Source organism: Triturus cristatus, chromosome 3_2, assembly GCF_964204655.1.
Source record: "Triturus cristatus chromosome 3_2, aTriCri1.1, whole genome shotgun sequence".
NCBI lineage: Eukaryota > Metazoa > Chordata > Amphibia > Caudata > Salamandridae > Triturus > Triturus cristatus.
In genome coordinates this window covers 510547669-510569499 of record NC_140584.1, presented here as the reverse complement: position 1 = coordinate 510569499, position 21831 = coordinate 510547669, and the positions used below count along the sequence as shown (strand labels likewise).

General features: G+C 41.5%; 1 protein-coding gene across 1 annotated transcript in view; it reads left to right on the top strand.

The window, feature by feature from the left end:
• The window catches only part of DKK3 (dickkopf Wnt signaling pathway inhibitor 3), a 281398-nt gene that overhangs the window by 141160 nt on the left and 118407 nt on the right, over positions 1 to 21831 (top strand). The window contains exon 5 of the mRNA XM_085648192.1: positions 10983 to 11075. Within this exon, the coding sequence (XP_085504318.1) occupies positions 10983 to 11075 (93 nt within the window). The remainder of the gene's footprint in view (positions 1 to 10982; positions 11076 to 21831) is intronic.

Sequence of the window (21831 nt, the reverse complement as noted above, 5' to 3'; positions counted from 1 at the left end):
CGTAACAATTTCTTGTGGAATCCCTTCTCTGCAAAAGATATTATCTAGGAACTCAATCACACTTTGTGAGGTGACCTCTTTGACCATCTTGACCTCAGGTCACTTTGAGAAGTAGTCAATTAGGACAATGCCAAAGCATTTATCTTTGGGTAGGACATGAAATGGACCAATGATATCTAGACCCAATTTCCTCCATGGACCAACAGGAAAATCAACAGGGTGAGATTCAATACGCAAAGGAAAAGCTGATTTATCGCTATTCGAAAATTTAGTACACTGGCATACAAAGTGCTCGACAGAGGAATATATTCCAGGCCACCAAAATGCCTCCCTAATTCATTTCCTAGTGAAGGAAATCCCAAGGTGTCCCTCATGACCAATCTCCATGATGGTATCTCTCAGAGCAAAAGGTGGAATTATTTTGTCCTCTCTCATGACTAACCCATTTTCAATAGCTAATTCATCATGAATCTTAGAGAAACTCATCATATCACCTGACAATTTCCTTAATTCCGGCCAACCTTGCACAATGTATTTCTTAACCGTATTTAATTCAACATCCTTTTCCATTTCAGATATCCTCACACAAACTTGGTTTCCCACCATGTATTAAGTTCACATCATGTGTAGTGAAAGCTACTTCACAATGATCATCCTGATAAATTTCGTCACTAGCAATAGGTAACCTGTACATACAGTCAGCGTGCATATTCGCCTTTCCTTGAATGTACTCAATACAAAAGCTGAAAGATAGTAATCTCGAGGATAATCTGGCTAACCGTGCAGACATAGATCTACCTCCACCAGGAGACATTAAAAATACAAGTGGTTTATGGTTGGTTTTGATAATAAACTCAGTACCCCAGAGGGCACTTCTAAAGTGTTCTGCACCCCATACACAAGCAAGTAACTCTCTTTCGATAACAGAGTAGTTTTTCTCTGCATCTCTTAAGGCTCTAGAAGCGTAAGCTACAATCCATTCATTACAATTGTCTTTTTGTAGTAAGACACCACCAAGGCCCAAATTGCTGGCATCTACCATAACTGTTATTTTTTTTTCAGGGACAAATGGTTTTAAACATGGTGCATTAACGATAAATTTCTTCAATTTTTCGAATGCTTCAGTCATATCATTCGACCATATGAACTTAGCATTTTTCTTAAGCAAACACCTGAAAGGGTCAACTTTAGCTGAGAAATTTGGGATAAACTTTGTGGAACATTCAGTTAACCTAAGGAAAGCAACTAACTGTTCTCTTGAAGAAGGTAAAGGAGCATTAACAATACTTTCAATGTGTTTTTGTTTCGGTTTAATGCCCTTCCCACTGATTGTGTGTCCTAAATATTCTACTTCCTTTGCTTTTATTTTGCATTTATCCAAGCGAAGGGTGAGGCCCTTCTCAGATAAAGCCGCTATGAGATTGTATAAGTTACGGTCATGCTCCTAATCATTCTTTCCGTAAACCAGAATGTCGTCCTGGAAAGCAATAGCACCAGATAATCCCTCCAAAGTTTCTTTCATCAATCTCTGGAAAACTGATGCGGCACTGGCCAGACTAAACGGCATGCTGCAATATCTGAAAAGACCCTCGGGTGTAATGAATGCTGGACTTTTTTTTAGAATTTTTAGAAATAACTACTTGGTGATACGCGCTTGCTAAGTCAATGCAAGAAAATACTTGCGCATCAGCTAAAGTAGAAACCATTTCATGCAAATTGGGAAGAGGGTGTGCATCAACCCAAATGGCACGATTTATACTGCGTAAGTCCACACACAGCCTGAGTTCGCCTGAAGATTTTATCGAAATAACTATGGGAGAAACCCACGGGGAGGACTCCATAGGTTCTATGATGCCCTCATTGCAAAGATTCTTTAGCATATCTTTCAACTTGTCCCTATCAGAAAGAGGAACATTCCTTACTTTTTGACAAATGGGAGTGGAATTTTCATGTAGTTTAATAACGTGCTCAAATCCTTAATATTTCCTAAGTTTTCCACTGAAGACCCCTGGAAATTCTCCGATTCATTTATCAACTGAAATAGGTTCATAACGAGCAAAAGAATCAATAGCAAAAACGGGTGGATTGGCTCCGGGATCAAGTCTAATGCCCAATTCATGTTGGTGTGGCCAACCAAGAAGGGATTTCCCTGACTTCGCAACATAAATTTTGCTGAAGGTATGGCAGCCAGAGAATTTTAGATCTGTAGAAAAGTAACCTATTAAGTCAATCTTGTGCCCAGTGTAGCCCCCAGGAGATACATCAGGATGAATAAGAGGTCTGTTGGGCCAATTCTCATAGAAAACGTTTGAGGAAAGGATGGAATACCAAGCACAAGAGTCTACCAAAAATCTCAAACTGATTCCATCAACGTTGATGAAACAGGAAGGAAATTTTGAAACCCCATCATCACTGCAAACATTAATCACAGTATTGATTTCATTTTCATCATTATCATAGGGAGTGTCATCATCATCTAAACATTGTATATAATTGACCTTCCTAGGAGTAGTTTTACAGCACTTACTAAAATGACCTTTCTTATTGCATTTAGAACAAACTCTATCAACAGCAGGACAACCCTTAAAGTTTGCTAAATGACTATTACTTCCGCATCTAAAACAGAGTTGAGGTGGATTGCGTCTTTCAACTTTTGCGTTCGAATTCTTGTATTTGCTCTCAATTTGTTAGAGTTGTCAATCCTTTGATTAAAAGTCTTTTTGTGTTTATCAAGGTCTTTAGACTCTTTGTTGACAATAAACACATCTCCTTTTTCATTGCCTCTAATTTCTTTTACGAATTCCTCGGAATGTTCGATGGATTTGGCGATATCGATGGCTGCATTTAATGATAAATCAGAGGTCGACCAAAATTTTTCCTGAACTTTTTTGCTATTGGTTCGCGTTAAAATTTGGTCTCTCAGTACCTGTTCACATGAGATACGTACGAAATCACAAGAGGCTGCAAGGGACCTGAGTGCTGAAACATAGTCTTCAATCGATTCATCAGAACGTTGTATGCGTGAGTAAAAAATGAATCTTTCCATAACAACATTTTTTTTTTTTCCAAAACGCAGATTGAGTTGTGAAGAAGCATACTGGTATACGTTAATTCTCCCAGGATTAACTAAAGCAGGTAAGGTTTTAAACTCTTTTAATCCAAATCCTCCTAGACAATGTTTTAAAAAGGATAATTTCCTTTCAGCGTCACAATCCTCTCCTTCCACAACCTCAACATAAGCCAGAAACACAGGTTTCAGGCATAGGAGGGTCACCCGATGATGTGAGGAAGGAAGGAGGTGGTACGATACCCGACATGTCACGTAACAAAGAAAAATATTAGAAGGTAAAGTTACAAATTATCAAAATATGCTTAAAAGCACAATAAATTTAAATTGAGAATGTCATCATCACAAAAAAAAACGTATTTGGTTTAGTAGTAATATTTTGTTTTAATGTTACTTCATCATGGAGATCCACGAACAGCTGATTTTAAAAGTGCAGTACTCATGCATTCTTTCTGGAATTATATACCTGCAGCCACACGATCATCGCGTGTGGTGTAGTACTTACTACAGAGAAAGGACATTTTCAGTAACAAGCACACCGCGTGTTGTGAGGTACATTATTGATTGTAACTTATTATTTTTTTTTTCTTTCCTTTCTTTCTTTAATTTTACATTACTTTCCAATCGGTTTACAAGGACATAAAATTCAATTACTACTAAACCAAATACGTTTTTTTTTTGTGATGATGACATTCTCAATTTAAATTTATTGTGCTTTTAAGCATATTTTGATAATTTGTAACTTTACCTTCTAATATTTTTCTTTGTTACGTGACATGTCGAGTATCGTACCACCTCCTTCCTTCCTCACATCATCGGGTGACCCTCCTATGCCATGGGTGGTGTGGGAACCTGTGTTTCTGGCTTATGTTGAGGTTCTGGAAGGAGAGGATTGTGAAGCTGAAAGGAAATTATCCTTGTTAAAACATTGTCTAGGAGGATTTGTATTAAAAGAGTTTAAAACCTTACCTGCTTTAGTTAATCCTGGGAGAATTAACATATCCCAGTACGCTTCTTCACAACTCAATCTGCGTTTTGAGGAAAAAAAAAATGTTGTTATGGAAAGATTAATTTTTTACTCACGCACACAAAGTCCTGATTAATCGATTGAAGACTATGTTTCAGCACTCAGGTCCCTTGCAGCCTCTTGTGATTACGAACGTATCTCATATGAACAGGTACTGAGAGACCAAATTTTAATGCAAACCAATAGCGAAAAAGTTCAGGAAAAATTGTGGTCCACCTCTGATTTATCATTAAATGCGGCCATCGATATCACCAAATCCATCAAACATTCCGAGGAATTTGTAAAAGAAATTAGAGGCAATGAAAAAGGAGATGTGTTTATTGTCAACAAAGAGTCCAAAGACCTTGATAAACACAAAAAGACTTTTAATCAAAGGATTGACAACTCCAACAAAACTGAGAGCAAATACAAGAATTCGAACGCAAAAGTTGAAAGACGCAATCCACCTCTACTCTGTTTTAGATGTGGAAGTAATAGTTATTTAGCGAACTTTAAGGGTTGTCCTGCTGTTGATAAAGTTTGTTCTAAATGCAATAAGAAAGGCCATTTTAGTAAGTGCTGTAAAACTACTCCTAGGAAGGTCAATTATATACAATGTTTAGATGATGATGGCACTCACTATGATAATGATGAAAATGAAATCAATACTGTGATTAATGCTTGCAGTGATGATGGGGTTTCAAAATTTCCTTCCTGTTTCATCAACGTTGATGGAATCAGTTTGAGATTTTTGATAGACTCTTGTGCTTGGTATTTCATCATTTCCTCAAACGTTTTCTATGAGAATTGGCCCAACAGACCTCTTATTTATCCCGATGTATCTCCTGGGAGCTACACTGGGCACAAGATTGACTTAATAGGTTACTTTTCTGCAGGTCTAAAATTCTCTGGCCGCCATACCTTCAGCAAAATTTATGTTGCGAAGTCAGGGAAATCCCTTCTTGGTTGGCCACACCAACATGAATTGGGCATTAGACTTGATCCCAGAGCCAATCCACCCGTTTTTGCTATTGATTCTTTTGCTCGTTATGAACCTATTTCAGTTGATAAATTAATCAGAGAATTTCCAGGGGTCTTCAGTGGAAAACTAGAGAAATATGAAGGATTTGAGCACATTATTAAACTACACGGAAATTCCACTCCCATTCGTCACAAAGTAAGGAATGTTCCACTTTCTTATAGGGACAAGTTGAAAGATATGCTAAAGAATCTTTCCAATGAGGGCATCATAGAACCTATAGAGTCCTCCCCGTGGGTTTCTCCCATAGTTATTTCGGTAAAATCTTTAGGCGAACTCAGGCTGTGTGTGGACTTACGCAGTTTAAATCGTGCCATTTGGGTTGATGCACACCCTCTTCCCAATTTGCATGAAATGGTTTCTACTTTAGCTGATGCGCAAGTATTTTCTTGCATTGACTTAGCAACATTTTACAGCATTCATTACACCCGAGGGTCTTTTCAGATACTGCCGCATGCCGTTTGGTCTGGCCAGTGGCTCATTAGTTTTCCAGAGATTGATGAAAGAAACTCTGGAGGGATTATCTGGTGCTATTGCTTTCCAGGACGACATTCTGGTTTACGCAAAGAATGATGAGGAGTATGACCGTAACTTATACAATGTCATAGCGGCTTTATCTGAGAAGGGCCTCACCCTTCGCTTGGATAAATGCAAAATAAAAGCAAAGCAAGTAGAATATTTAGGACACCCAATCAGTGGGAAGGGCATTAAACCGAAACAAAAACACATTGAAAGTATTGTTAATGCTCCTTTACCTTCTTCAAGAGAACAGTTAGTTGCGTTCCTTGGGTTAACTGAATTTTACGCAAAGTTTATCCCGAATTACTCAGCTAAAGTTGACCCTTTCAGGTGTTTGCTTAAGAAAAATGCTAAGTTCATATGGTCGAATGATATGACTGAAGCATTCGAAAAATTGAAGAAATTTATCGGTAATGCACCATGTTTAAAACCATTTGTCCCTGGGCAAAAATGTATAGTTATGGTAGATGCCAGCAATTTGGGCCTTGGTGGTGTCTTACTACAAAAAGACAATTGTAATGAATGGATTGTAGCTTACGCTTCTAGAGCCTTAAGAGATGCAGAGAAAAACTACTCTGTTATCAAAAGAGAGTTACTTGCTTGTGTATGGGGAGCAGAACACTTTAGAAGTTTCCTGTGGGGTACTGAGTTTATTATCAAAACCGACCATAAAACACTTGTATTTTTAATGTCTCCTGGTGGAGGTAGATCTATGTCTGCATGGTTAGCCAGTTTATCCTCGAGATTACAATCTTTCCGCTTTTGTATTGAGTACGTTCAAGGAAAGGCAAATATGCACGCTGACTGTATGTCCAGGTTACCTATTGCTAGTGACGAAATGTATCAGGATGACGATTGTGAAGTAGCTTTCACTACACATGATGTGAACTTAGTACATGGTGGGAAACCAAGTTTGTGTGAGGATATCTGGATATCGGAAATGGAAAAGGATGTTGAATTAAATACGGTTAAGAAATACATTATGCAAGGCTGGCCGGAATTAAGGAAATTGTCAGGTGATATGATGAGTTTCTCTAAGATTCATGATGAATTAGCTATTGAAAATGGGTTAGTCATGAGAGAGGACAAAATAACTCCACCTTTTGCTCTGAGAGACACCATCATGGAGATTGGTCATGAGGGACACCTTGGGATTTCCTTCACTAGGAGACGAATTAGGGAGGCATTTTGGTGGCCTGGAATAGATTCCTCTGTCGAGCACTTTGTACGCCAGTGTACTAAATGTTCGAATAGCGATAAATCAGCTGTTCCTTTGCGTGCTGAATCTCACCCTGTTGATTTTCCTGTTGGTCCATGGAGGAAATTGGGTCTAGATATCATTGGTCCATTTCATGTCCTATCCAAAGATAAATGCTTTGGCATTGTCCTAATTGACTACTTCTCAAAGTGGCCTGAGGTCAAGATAGTCAAAGAGGTCACCTCACAAAGTGTGATTGAGTTCCTAGATAATATATTTGCAGAGAAGGGATTCCGCAAGAAATTGTTACGGATAATGGACCTCAATTCATTAGTAAGGAGATGGAGTCATTTTTGGGAAATGTAGCATAACTCATAGGAGAATAGCTGTGTTCCATCCAGAGGCCAATGGTCAAGTGAAACGTTTTAACCGCGTTGTGGAGGAAGCGATCCAACTATTTATTAAGGGGTGTCTTAATTGGCGTAATGTTACTAGCATATAGGACCTCTCCCAATTCAGTCACCTTGGCTAGTCCATTTGAACTCTTGAGGGGACGCAAACCAATTACTAGTTTAGTTCCGTGGTGGTTAAAAAAAAGTTTAAATGATAATAAATTGACCACTATCGACTATGATGTAGTTAAACAAAGGGTCAACATGTACAAAGAAAAAATGAAACAGGTCATGGATAAGAAGAGAGGTTCTGGAAGCAAACAATTTTTTTTAATTGGTGACCTTGTTCGATTAAGAAGTAAAGAAAATGTTCCAAAAGGTTCTCAATGTTGGTCAGATCCAAAGAGAATTATAGAAGTGTTCAACAATGTGGTGAGAATAGAGGGAGGAAGTGTTTGGAATCTGAACAGGATTTCTTTGTTCAAGGGCACTTCCCATTCACCTAAGAATTCTAGCAAAAATACATGTTTGGATGATGTACACAATGATGTCTCCTCTAAACAGGATCCCGGTTACTACAATAGGGACAGCGATTCTTCCAGGAGGAAACGTGAACATCACTGTCCTGAGAGATTCAAAGATTATGTTATGGATTAGTATACATGTTAAAAAAAAAAATGCAACAGACTGTCTGACCAGAACTGCCAGATCAAGTTGCCTCTAGAAGGGAACACACACAAACCAAGACTTGTTTATGCTTTTTAGGGTGTCAGTAGTGAGGGGTACTTCAAGACCTGTGGCCCTGCCAGAAACAGTTTAAGAACATGATTCTTCACATTCTAGTAGCACACAGGGTGTCCATTTCTGCTTTGCTTGCTCCTACACTTTTATTTCTGCTGGGTGATCTTCCCTACAGAGCTCTTGTAAGGCATGTGCAAAGTGAACATGTACCCAGGGTTCCCACCTTCTAAGGGACAACTAAAAAGCTCTCTCTCGTTCGGTCTCTTTCTTCTTCTTTCAAATTGTCTGTCTAAACCTTTCTCTCTCATTCTACATCTTTCTCCAACTCCATCTTTCGCCACCTATCTATACCTCACCACTTTCTATTTTTATATTTATCGCTTTCTCTACCTTTGCTATTTCTCTCGCTACCATCTCTCTTGCTCTTTCTTGCCCAACCCACTTAACCAGTCTGTAAATGTTTGACTAATCTCCTTTAACTTATCCTTACCTCTCGGATTATCTTATCTGTCTATCAGGCCCCTCTCATTCTAACTCACTTCTCTTTTCTGCATCTCTCCTTCTGTTGTATCCTCTACTCTCTTTGTCACCAATCATTGAATCCTTGCCTTTCTCACAACCTCACATCCCCATGTGCCCCTTTTACTGACTACCTCTATGTCACTGCTGTCAGCCACTCTCAAATCTCTATCGCAGCTTCATCTATTTTCCTGTTCCAGGCCTCTCTCTTTACCTCATATCACCTATTCTATCTCACCTCTCTCATATCTACACTGCTTGTATCTCTACATTTACATGTATCTCTACCCACCTCTCTCTTTTTTTACCTCATTGGTGTCTTTACTTTGCCTCGTTTCTCTGTGCACCTCATCTCTCCTTCTACCCTATACACCCAAGTCGCTACCTTCCTTTTGCCTCACTACTCTCTTTACCTAACATGTCTTTCAATACCTCAGTTATCATTTTGCCCTCTCTTTATCTCACCACTCTTTCTACCCTTCTTTTGCTTCCCTCCATACTTCTGTCACTACTCTATCACTCTACCTGTCTACCTTTGTCTCTCCCTCTCTCTAAACACTCATTCCACTTTCCATCTTTTTTACTGAGCCATTGATGCATCTCACCCCTCGCCCTATTTTTGTTCGCCCAAACTTCAGCTCGCTCTGCCTTACCCCAAAACCTTACCTCTCTCTATCACATTTTCTCTACCTTCCTCTTTCTACCTCTCTGTAAAATTATTTCTGGCTAAATAACCATTCTCCTTTAACTTAGATCTCTCCCTACCTCACCTCACTTCTGTCTCTATCTCCTGTCTCCCACTTCTTCGTGTCTGTTGCTATACCATTCTCTTTAACTCTCTTTCCTTTGCCTGGCTTCTACCTCCTCCAATTTCTCATACTTCTAAGAGCCGGAGGTCCACGACTAGCCACAGAAGATACACATAGATGTGAAGCGGGACAGGGAAAAGAAAGAGAAAAGTCCATGGAGAGGTGCTTTGAAATTCAGTGGTGCAGCGAGGATGTCAATTGTAAATTAGGATTTATTCGTGAGCATGAATGTTCGTCAATTAAAGCTGCAATTTCAAACACTATGCATTTATTTGAGTATTATGCACCAGCCCCTTAAACAATCACTAAGTTACCCTTACTATATCTGTTCCACAATAGGAGGAACAGGCTTGGTTGGACACAAAATCTATGAAAAATGTAGTGTTTTTTGCAAAACAAAAAAGTTCATAACAAGCGCAAAATTGAATCGTTTTATCTTTGCTTGTTCAAGTTTTTTTTTGTACTATCTGACTGGCAGATGACAGCCAACCTGATTCGGATCATTGAAGTGTTGATCTCTCACCTAATGCCATTGGCTGTTTGGGTGCATCTTTCTGCCTCGAATCGAATGCGTAGATTGAATTGAACCAGATCAGAAACTACTTTACGTGCTTTCTCCCTCCCATATATCTTGCTAGCACTCTTAACCCAGACCTATTGACTTTGGCAATGGTTATTAAATGGACTTTTTACACAGATACAAAAATACCCTCCACAAGCTCTCCCTGAGCATATGCCTTGAGTTTACAGTAGAGGTCAATGACTCTAAGTCGAAGCAGTGTGGCTAATGATGAATTGCTAGCTCGTAATTAGAACAATTAAACAATATAGTTTGTGTGATGACTACAAGGTGGTATTGGTCCATTAAGCTGCGAGCTAAAGGAAGGTGTCTTATTAGGAGAACATGTTACTGGCAATATAACTGTCCCTTGTTGTATTGTAATTAAACATGAAACCCGTTGGAAAACACCTGATAGAGACATTAGTGCAGGGTTTTGGGTTATTGTGTAATCCTGTATTATCTAGAGATTTTACAATTAGGCCTGGGCATAATTTCAGTTGCGTAATTTTGGTAATTCCCCATTACTCTTTGGCACAGAATTATCAATAATTATGTGATTACTTCTGCTCATCTAATTAAGAGTAATTTTTTGGGGAATCCTAGTGCGATAGCACATTTAGCGAGCTATTAGTGTTCTGCTGCATTTAGCATTTTTTCTTATTGAATATACATCCTCGCATACATTTTGGATGCAAGGGTGCATTTTGCACTAAGAAAATAGCGCTAAATGCCGGTAGTAAGTTGGGAGAAAATCTTACCCCAGGAGCACACTTGGTAAGCGCGAGAGGGTGCTCGCGCTCGCTATCTGTGTTCTATCACATTTTGCACTATTTCTTAGAGCAAAATTAATTTTCGCGCTGGTCATTTTTGTGCTAAGAAATAGGGCTAAATTCAGAATTGCTCTTCTCGTGTAATTCAAGCTTTATCTCACAGAATTCTTAGGTAATTCCATGTGATTACGCTACAGTAAATTACACGAGTTCTGCCCACCCCATTTACAATATTCTCAAATGGAATGAGGGCTACATTTTATTGGGTCTATAGGAAACACACCTATGTTTAAATGCGTGCCTGTGAAACTTACAATATCAAGTAGACAAAGTGAACCACTGTCTCTGTGTTTCTTTTAGGAGTGTTTAATTGATGAAGATTGCGGATCAAGGAAATATTGCCAGATTTCGACGTTTGAGTACAAATGTATTAACTGCAAATCTCAAGAAAAGGTAATTGTATGTTTCTATAGTGCACTGCACGTTGACATTAATTCCTTTTTTTTAATTTTTTTATTTTTTATTTTAAATTTTTATACCAGATATAACAATACAGCACAGCATAGGGTTCAACTATTAATAATCAAAGAAAATATACAGTTCAATTATTATAAACAATATATATAGCTTCAATAAAGCCATTATCACAATTTCCTTTTGATAATATAGTCCAAGCAGTCAAATCATAACAAGCCAACATATTTACACCATTTGATCTTTCCATCTCCGTATTGGATCCCAGATTCTCAGACCCAGTTGCTTCCCCCTTCGGCCTTTCCGTTCGTAAATCCCTTTTTCTAAGTTATAGGCAAACAAAAGATTGGCCAGCCATTGATTCCTAGTGGGAGCAACTTTGTCACGCCAGGCTCTTGCTATTACCAACCGAAATACTGCCATAGCAACAAAGACAAACTCTTGACGAATAGCCTCACCCTCTGTTATTATTCCCAAAAGAACCACCGTGGGTGTAATTTTAATTTGAATACCTAAATGTCTTACTAGAAATCCCTCTACCTCCCTAATCAGTGTAGCAAGTTGAGAACAAGTAGCAAAAATGTGGATTATATCCGCCTGTGAATGATTACACCGTGGGCAGGCTGTCCCTAGGGTGCCGCCCCATTGTGCAATTCTGGCTGGTGTATAATACAAACAATAAATAGTTTTATAATGCTGTGATTGTAATGGTGCCGAACATAAAACCGTATGACCCAGGGCCAGTGATTCCTGAAACCAAGCAGCTTCAATGCCCAACTTTGTAGCCCACTTAATACCATATTTAACAAGATCATCTTTCTTAGCAGTGAGAAGGCATGCATAGAAACTACGTATATTACAGTCTCCCCCCTTCTCGATCATATCCAGTATTTCATTGTTTTTAAACCCTATAAACCCTCCTCGCTTGGTATTCAAAAAACTTCTGACCTGTAGATATTTGAAAAAACTCCTACTGTCTATTTGAAATTTGGTTACTAAATCCGCAAATTGCACAATTCCCTCCAGCCCAACTATATCCCCTATCCTTCTGATCCCATTGTGTTCCCAAGATGCAAAGATCGAATCTGCAAATATATCTCCTGGCCAGGATTTATTCTTAAACAAACGAGTATATCTATTATATCTACCCATCCCAGATCTTTTCAAAAAAGCTGTCCAGATATTAACAGCAGCAATGACTGTCTTGAAACTTGTTCTTTTAAAGTATGCGAAATCCGTGCAATTTAAAAAACAGTTCTCCGCCTCCGCCCCCAAAACTATAGAATAAACCTCAGTTGACGTTTTGGAGATTCTAGGATGCTCCCCGCCACCAATTAATCCCTGCATATATTGCAGTGCAGTAGCTAGATAGTATAGCCTAAAGTCGGGGCACCCCACCCACCTCTAGCCCTTGGAAGAGTCATAAATCTGTACGCTCTCCTAGTCTTTCCATGGGCCCAAATAAATCTATTTAATACCAGTTCCAAAGCCTGAAACCATTTTGCACCAAAAAACAGGGGTATTGCACGAAATAGGTATAAAAATTCGGGCAGTACAATCATTTTGATAACATTTGTGCGTCCTAATAAAGAAAGATGCAGATTATTCATTCTACCAAGATCTAGTTTTACTCTCGCCATTAAAGGAGTTATATTCTGCTCAACTACATTCTCCAAATCTGCCAATACTTCAATACCTAGGTAAACTGCCGATCTAATTACCCTGTTATCATTACATATGACATATTAGTTTTTTACTATCTGTGTTTTTGTTTTATTGAGGCTATACCCTGACACCTGGCCAAAATCCCGGGCTTCTAATTCTACTGCACTCATAGCAAGAGTAGGGTTAGCTGTAATGATTGCAACGTCGTCCGCATATGCCTGTGCCTTGATATGCAAATTATTAACTGTTACCGGTGGGATATTAACATTGGCAACAAGTCTACGCAGAAGGGGATCCATATACAACGCAAATAAGAGGGGGGAAGATGGGCACCCTTGTCTAGTCCCCCTTTCTATTTGCACTATAGCTGAGTGGCCGCTGTTAACTCTAATTCTGGCCGAGGGTTTATTATATAAGGTCTGGATGGCTCTAATGTATTTCTCACAAACCCAAACCACCTCAAGACAGACCATAAGAACTCCCAAGAGACCCTATCAAATGCCTTTTCGGCGTCCAAAAACAACACTGCCATAGGGTCTCCTGGGATCTCCACGGCGTCAAAGAGCGTAAGTACCTGCCTAATATGCTGAGTCGTACCCTTTCCCGGAATAAAGCCATGCTGTATAGGGCTAACGAGGGACTCGATTATGGTTGCCAATCTCTTTGCCAACACTTTAGAATAGATTTTAACGTCTGAATTCATTAGAGTAATGGGTCTATATGATGAAGCTGCCGAAGGGTTTTTGCCTTTTTTCAAAATAACAATAATATCGGCTCCTCCCCATGAATTAGGAATAGAGGCCCCTTTCTGCGCCTGAAGCATAGTAGATAGAAGTATATCGCCTAATATGTCCTTAAATACTCTATAAAATTCGACTGGGATCATATCCGGGCCCGTGGCTTTACCAGGAGGAAGATCATTGAGTGCACCCACCATTTCTTCCAAATTGATTGGTCCTTCTAGCTGCTCCCTATCTTCCTCAGATAGGAGCGTTGGCTGAATATTATCAAGATAATTTGAAATCTGGCCTGAATCTAAATCCTTATCTAATCTGTATAGATCTACGTAAAACTGCCTAAACACTTCTCTTACCCCATCTGGGTCTGTAATCGTATTACACTGAGCATCTGTAATCTTTTTGATCTCAGCCGCTGAAGCTTTTTGTCTAGAGCGAATAGCCAAAAGGTGCCCCACTCTTTCGCTCATCTCGTAGGCGTCCTCTCTCTTTATTAAATATCTAGCAGCTGCCTTGCTAGCAATACTCTCACTGACCCTCGCCTTTAAACTAATTAATTTTAAACTCTGCTGCTCGACAGACCTTTGAGCCTGTATTGCTAAATGTAAATCTTCTTCCGCTTTGGTTATTTCCATTATTAATTCATTATACCTTGCCCTCTCCTTTTTCTGTTTGTGCAATGAGTAGCTCAACGTCTCTCCCCGTATGCCCGCCTTAAAGGTGTCCCATTCAATCCCAGAGTCTACCGTCCCCCTATTAAATTCCCAGAAATTCTTAATCCAGGAATTCATATGAAGAATGTAGGCTTCCTCCCTTAGAAGAGTCCTTTCGAAAGTCCAAGCGGAGAACTTCCCCCGCTGACAACCCATTTTAATAATTAAGATTAGGGGGTTATGGTCGGATACGATCCGAGGATACTTCTCTATTTGTGACCTATTAAGCAATGAGTTAGATATAAAAAAATAGTCTAATCTAACCAAAACTCTATGAGGAGCAGAAAAAAAAGTACTGCCATCTATAAAGGGATAAGCAGCGGCCCACAGGTCAATCAATGAGTTGTGCTCTAAAAGATCCTCTAATGCCCCATAAGATTTTTTCTTTCTGCCAGTGTATCCCGTAGCCCCAACCTGAGAGTGAATATTAAAATCCCCACAGCAAATGATCGGTTCAGGCCACAGAGCCAATTCTGTATCCAAGAACTGGAGCATTTCAGGATCATCTTCAGTGGAACCATAAACTGAAGCCAACGTGAACTTCTCCCCTCTAAATACAATTTCCAATAACACCCACCTACCCCACTGATCTTCTTTTTTTCTGACTAATATCGTGTCCCTAATTCTGCCCAGAACCGCTACTCCCCTCGTTTTAGTCCCCTGTTTAGTATTAGCCAGTAGGGAGAACCCCAGTTGTTCAAGGAGAAATCCCCTAGACCCCTCTATATGCGTCTCCTGGAGACATACTAGGTCCAAGTTCATTGCTTTCAATAAAGACGATACTCGTAGTCTTTTTTGAGCATCATTGAGGCCACATATATTAATTGAAGCTATTTTACACGTCATTAGCGTACTCCATAAGTTACTTTTATCAGTACGACGAACAGGATAGATACACCAAAGATATAACAACCTATACTGTGCTCAAAAAATCCAAAAAAGCTGTGTTTTACATGTACCCCCCCTCCCCCTGAGCCCCTGCCCCCGCCCTCCAACCTGTGCCCCCCCTCTCCCCCCTCCCCCCCCTACAGGCAAATAGGTCAACCATGACCTATGTGTGATTGCTTAGGTGTGCAGTTGTCGCCTCCTCCTCCCATTATGACAATCCTGACTTTCCCAATCCATCTTTCTCCCCTCCTTTAGTGATCCCCCCTGTCTTTGTACCCCAGTACCTCAACCATGTACTCTTTTGCTTTTATTTCCGAAAAAAACATTTTGATCTGGCCTTTGGTGATTATTTTTAATTTAGCTGGATACAGCAGGAAGGCTTGTGAGCCTAAGGCTTGTATTGGTGTTATCAATTGCCTCAGCCTCCATCTTCTTTCTACGGTGACATGACAAAAATCAGGCCTTGCGAAAAAAGTAATCCCATTAAAGGTACGCTTAGAATCCGGTTTAGCTCTGTCCAATATCTGTTGTCTTAGTAGGAAGTTACCCACAAATAACAGAATAGCTCTAGGTCTCGTGTCCTGTAGCGAATTACGCCTGGGAGCCAAAGGAAATCGATGGGCTCTCTGGATTTCTGTTTCCCATTGCCATGCAGAGAGCTCTGGAAATGCGCCCTTAAGCAGATTGACAACAAACATCCTTGCATCTTGGCCTTCAATCCCCTCTTCAACCCCCAGAAGTCTTATATTATTACGGCGCTGCCTATTTTCGTAGTCCTCCAGCTTCCACTGCATGTCTTCGGATACCTTACTTTGCTCTTCCTTCATTTTCTGTAAACTGCTTAGCTCGTCTTCAAGCCTCCCCGTTCTTTCTTCCACCTGCGTAATTCTCTCAGAGGCCTCCTCATACAACTTCTTCATTTTCCTTAGTGAATTATGAATTTTGTTGAGCCCTTGCCTCGATCTCCGAGCTTCGGCCCTTGCCTCATTCTGCATACTTTTGAGGGTACTGAATAGTAGATCCATTGAGGCTTCTTGAGTTTTAGATTGAGGTAATTCCTCCCCTCCAGAGGGAGAAGCCATATTATTAACCTCCTGGTATGGCTTTGAGGTAGCTGAGTAGTCCCATGATAGTCTCTTCGTAGGGTTAGGTGGGCTTTCTAGGGAGTTCGGCTTCCTACGAGATCTACGTTTCTTTAGAGTACATTTTTGAGGGGCAGAACTAGCTTCTGAGGCAGAAGACTCATCAAAGCTGTCGTCACTATGAGTTAAGGGCTCTGAATCCTCATTAAGCGAAAAAAAATAGTCAGGTGAAGCACACCCACCGGCTGGCTCCAAAATCAGCGAGAATGCTGAAGTATTCCCTTCCAGGGAGTTCTCAGATTCGGTGCCTGCCTCCTGCCTATTGACTTGTTTAGCCCCCGACTCACCGTGACTTTTTCCGCGAGCCTCATCATTCTCCGAAGGCTGCCTCCCTTTAGGATTATCCTCTGCCACTGGCGCATCTGAGCCCGAGTTGAAAGTTTCCAAACATTGAGGCTGCCTCTCTTTAGGATTATCCTCCGCCGCTAGTGCTTCTGAGCCCGAGTTGAAAGTTTCCGAGCATTGAGGCTCTGCCGGCTCAACCCCGACTAGGCTACACACAGCCGAGGGCGCCTGTTCCAATGCCGGCGCTTGGTCTAGTTGCCTAGCAACCCCCGTTTCGCGGGGATTCTGCGCCTCAGCACTGCTGGCTTTGGCTTGCTTACCGGCGTTTCCTCTTTCCAGGCGGCCTGTACTCATCACCGGGAAGCTCTCGGATACTGAAGGCTGCCTCAGTTGCATTTCTCTTCCACCTGCATTATCGGATCGCAGATTTCTTGACTCTCGTGGATCGAACTGGACAGTCGTCCCATTGGGATTCCCTTGGAGCCCGCCAGCGCCTTGGACCCCACCAGCTTTCTTTCCAGTAGATTTTTTCGTGGTAAGTGCGTTGCTGGGTCGTGAAGATGCAGTCTTTGGCTCCTGTTTATCCCGGTTAGGCCGTTCTTTTAAATTATTATCTTTAGTGTCTTTAATATCTTAAGCTGCCTCGCCCCCTTTAATGATGCGTGGAGGCATATTATACCGCCCCAAGGCAAAAGCTGCCGCTTTCGAAGATCCCGCCAACAAAAATCGAATTATCCTCCACGGAAGTTCGGCAAACCTTTTATAGAAAGCCCAAGTGGTTTTGAGATCAGTTCCTACTAAGCGATGCTCAGTTTTCATCCCGTAGTCTGAGAGGAATCACCACATCTTCTGCTGTAATCAGGAGGAGGAGTGGGATGCGACTGCTCACTGCATACCACCAGCGGCCATCTTGCCCCCCACGTTGACATTAATTCCTTATGGGGGCTTAAGATAGGAAAAAAGGTAGGGCTCGTGTCAAAATTATTCTTCAGAACGAGTTTTATTTCTTAAATGTATGTATTTTGTGAAGTAAAAATGTGCACGTTTTATTCTTTTTTTTTTTTTAATTTGTTTTTATTTTGTTAATAAACAGCAGTACAAAACAGCAGTCGAACACGCAGTTTTCCACAAGATAGGAAACATTTCTATAACAGTACACATCCTCAATATCCACCACCCCGCGCCCACACCACTGCCCCCCCCCCATCAGTCTGAGTCCGAGGCATCATCGTCTGGATCTGAGGGCGGGTCACAGATGTCACCTCTGAATTTATTCCACGCCCCCCATACTTTACTCCATTTACGAGGGCAGCCCCGCCTGATAAAGGCCGACCTCTCAGCAAACATGGCCTCGTCCATGTCTGCTCCCCATGCGGTTAGCCTCGGCAATTCCCCTGTTCCCCATTTTTGGGCTATGTTGCGTTTGGCTATCATTATCCCTAGCGTAGCCCATCCCTGCGCCTGGCGTGAGAGATTGTTAGGTTCCCATATATTTAACAGGCAGCGTCTAGGCTCCGGCACCAGTGAGACTCCCCCCGACTTCGACAACATCCGCATCACCTGCTTCCAGTACTCCTGGAGTACGGGGCATTCCCATATGGTGTGAAAGAAAGTTCCCACCTCCCCGCAGCCGCGCAAGCAGAACGGAAGTGGCGCACTACCTATGCTGTGTAGGGTGTGTCTGGTGTAGTAGGAGCGGTGCAGAATGCGGAGCTGTACTAGCCGGAGCCTCGATGGTATACCCGCCTCTCGTGGCGAAGCCAGGGCCTCCCGCCACTCCGGGTCATCAAATTCGCCCACATCATGGGACCATTTCTCTCGGAGAGGACCCATTGGGTCTGGTAGGTTGTTGATCAGCTTGCGGTATGTAAGCGATGTGGCCCTTTTAGGCATATAATCCGTTAGTAATCTGTCCTCCAAGGGCGATGCCTCCGGCACTGTCTCGCCAGGCGTCAGCCTCGTCAGTAAGGCGTGCTTGATTTGTATGTATCGGAACCACTCGGAGGACGTCAGCTCGTATTGCTGTCGAAGATGCGCAAAGGTAATTATGTCACCTTAGTGCCACATGTCGCCAATCGTAGAGATCCCGATATTGTCCCAATTATCAAAGCCCCTGCTGTTTCTGAGCTTCCCGAGTTGCTTTGTGTCCCACAGGGGTGTGAGTTGGGTCAAAACCCCGCGCCACCCTAGCTTGGCCTGCGCCGCGTGCCAAATGGCAACGGTCTGTCTAAGTGGGCCGATGAGCGCAGGAGCCAGTTTACAATCATGTAGGGGTGACAACACACCTCGCTCTCCCAGTAAGTCCCTATCTGCCTTGAATGCCGGGTCCGTCCGCGGAACATGAAGCCACTGATTAACGTTTTATTCTTTGCGCACCATTAGTAGTTTGTTAACTCCATCAGCACTCTCTGGGTGTATGTGTCACAGAACATTGAGCCCAAAAGCCTTTTGGCATTTTCACCATCATGTGATACAGTTTTAGCAAGCCTTACAGTACAAATCTGAGTGAATACAGTTTTAGGATTTTTAGACGTATGATCATATTTGATCAACGCTCTGATTGATACGTTACTTTAACACTTTCATCTGAACCATTTGTTTAACTACAATGGGCATCAAGGTGCGATGAAGGGAAACTCTTTACTGTGAAGGATAATGTCTGATGATTGGTCGATAAGCATTATGTATGTTGGAAGTAGGACGGTCTCCTCTCATAAGTAGAACAAAGATGATTTGATTCCAAGATCCACAGGTAAGGAGCAGCAAGAGAGAGCGGAGTTGGGAAAAGCAATCAACTTCCAGCCAGTGAAGATCAAACAGCCCCACATTAAAACTACAATTTTCTACTCGCACATTCCTTTCTATCCACACATTCCATGACTCACAAAGCTTTCCATATAAACCACACTTTCCACATTTAATAAACACAACAAGCAAGAACAAAAACAGACACTACAATAAGCTGAACAAAGCTATGTCTGCAACACCGACCTCCACTACAACATCATACCAATACATACTCGCCAAACTTTGTGATTCACCTCTCATGCTTTTCCTCATGAACTCCTCCTTACAATGTACAGACGCAAGACAATTACCAAAGCAACAACCTTGCTACCATTTCCTAACTCCTCAAAAATGTGTGACCCTTTTCCCCAACAAGAAACACAGTTTCTGGAATGTTATCCCCATCATGACATGAAGTATCATCACTTACCCATCAGTTCTTACAAAGGGACACACTACTTTGATTGCACACTGACCCACCAACAACTCTCACTGCACCATTCAACACCTCAACAACTCTTATAGGTCACAACCACTTGGTACTATCTCATCTACGACCTGCAGTAGACTTCAGCTGTATAAACTAATCCCCCAAAAATCTTCCTCAAAGAAACTCGCCCCCTACTTCATTCCATGTCCTGCCTCATCCTTTACTTATACTTGTTCAACTTCTGTCAAACTTTCTGAAAGATCGCATTTCCATTGGACTCCCCAGATATCCCTCATTTGCCTTTCCCTGGCTGGTTTCCTCCCTCTGAGCAATTCAAATAGAGAATGACCGGTAAAAGAATTTAGTGTGGTTCTGCACGGATTCTTTGATTACACAATTAAACCATACTCCCATTCCCCAATATGCCATGAATTTGGCAATTGTAAATTGCGGCTCATTGTCTAAAACAAGACATTTGGGTAGACCTTCTCTTCAGAAACATCTCCAAGAAAATTAATCATAGTGTCAGACGTGACACTTTCCACAGTCTTTATTTCTGGTTACTTGGAGAAGTACTTGATCAGAACTGGAGCAAATATGTTCTATAGGAGTTGGCCTAACAGCTAGGGCGGTCGACCTCAAATCTAGGAAACTGGGTTTGAGTCTCGGCAATGACGCAGAACATCCTGTGATTCTGGGCAAATCACTTAATCTCCCCGTGCCTAACAAAAATGAATGTGTCCTCATGTAATGCAACTGGTGCTATGTAAAGCGCTCTGATACCCGATTCGGGTTAAGTTCTCGCTACTCTGGAAAAATAAAATATATATATATATATAGATATATATTTGGTAGGTGCATAAAAGGATTCCATACCAACAATACCCAATTTCCTCTAAGTACATTCAGGAAGTGGAAAAAACTGGAGCTGTGATACATGCCTTGATAAACTTTGTCTTGCATATGCTTACTGCCCCATCCACCACCTCATCCAACCGTGGCATACAAACGTGCACACAAGCCAGCCTGTTGGTGGCAGATAATCCCTTGTGGGCTTCATGGCCTTAGGTAATCATTTTTCGTCTCAGTGTGTGGTAAGGTACGACTTGGTCATTTCTCATGAGAATTCCTCATTTATGAGCTAGTTCCCTTAGTTTTTTGACAAATTATTTAATGTCTTTGGACTATAAGTACTCGTCCGGCCATCCAAACTCAAAGCACTTCTTGATCTTCTTCAACACAGGTAATTCCTCAGGCATCCACCAACTCCACTTCAGTACAACTATCCCTGGAATTGTTCTCTACTAAAAGCACTGACACTGAAGGCAACCTCACTATCACATCTCATCCTGATCACCATTTTCGGAAAGAAGGACGTTTCTCAGAGTAGGACAGAGAAGTCTATATTCCAAGATCCACAGGGCAAGGATAAGCAAATATAAGCAGAGTTGGGGAAAGCAACCAACTTCAAGCCAACAAAGCTCAACCAGTCCTACATTCAAACCACAACATTCTACTTACATATTCCCATCATCCTCCAAGCATTCCACATGGACGACCCCCTATAAAAACAATGTGAACTCTGTATGAGAAGATTGTTTGATAACCAGTCAGCGCCACAAGACATGCATGTCTCTTGTGTTTGGCGATGCAACCAATTGGACATCAAGTGAGATGTGTGCAGCGAACTGAATGTCTAGTTAGATGTGGCTGGAATAAGGTCAGAGATTGCTGTATTTGGGAGTAAGCGAGATTTTGTGGCAATAGCAAAATCACAGAAGTACCAAACTTCATCCAGTGACCTCAAGAACATATTATGTAATGCGTGACTGTACTGAAAGCCAGACAGGGACAAGTCTCCTGGACCAAGTACACTATGTATCAGAGGGCCAAATACAGAATGTTTGAACCATTATGGAGTGTATGCACAAACTTCCTACTGCTGTACACGTGACTCATAACACCATTTGACAGAGTCTTGTGGTTTTATTTGCCACTCTCTCAGTATATATATGCATATCGCAAAACCCCCCAAATCTCTGGCGGGAACATGGTATGCCAACAACAATGACACACTTTTGGACTCAG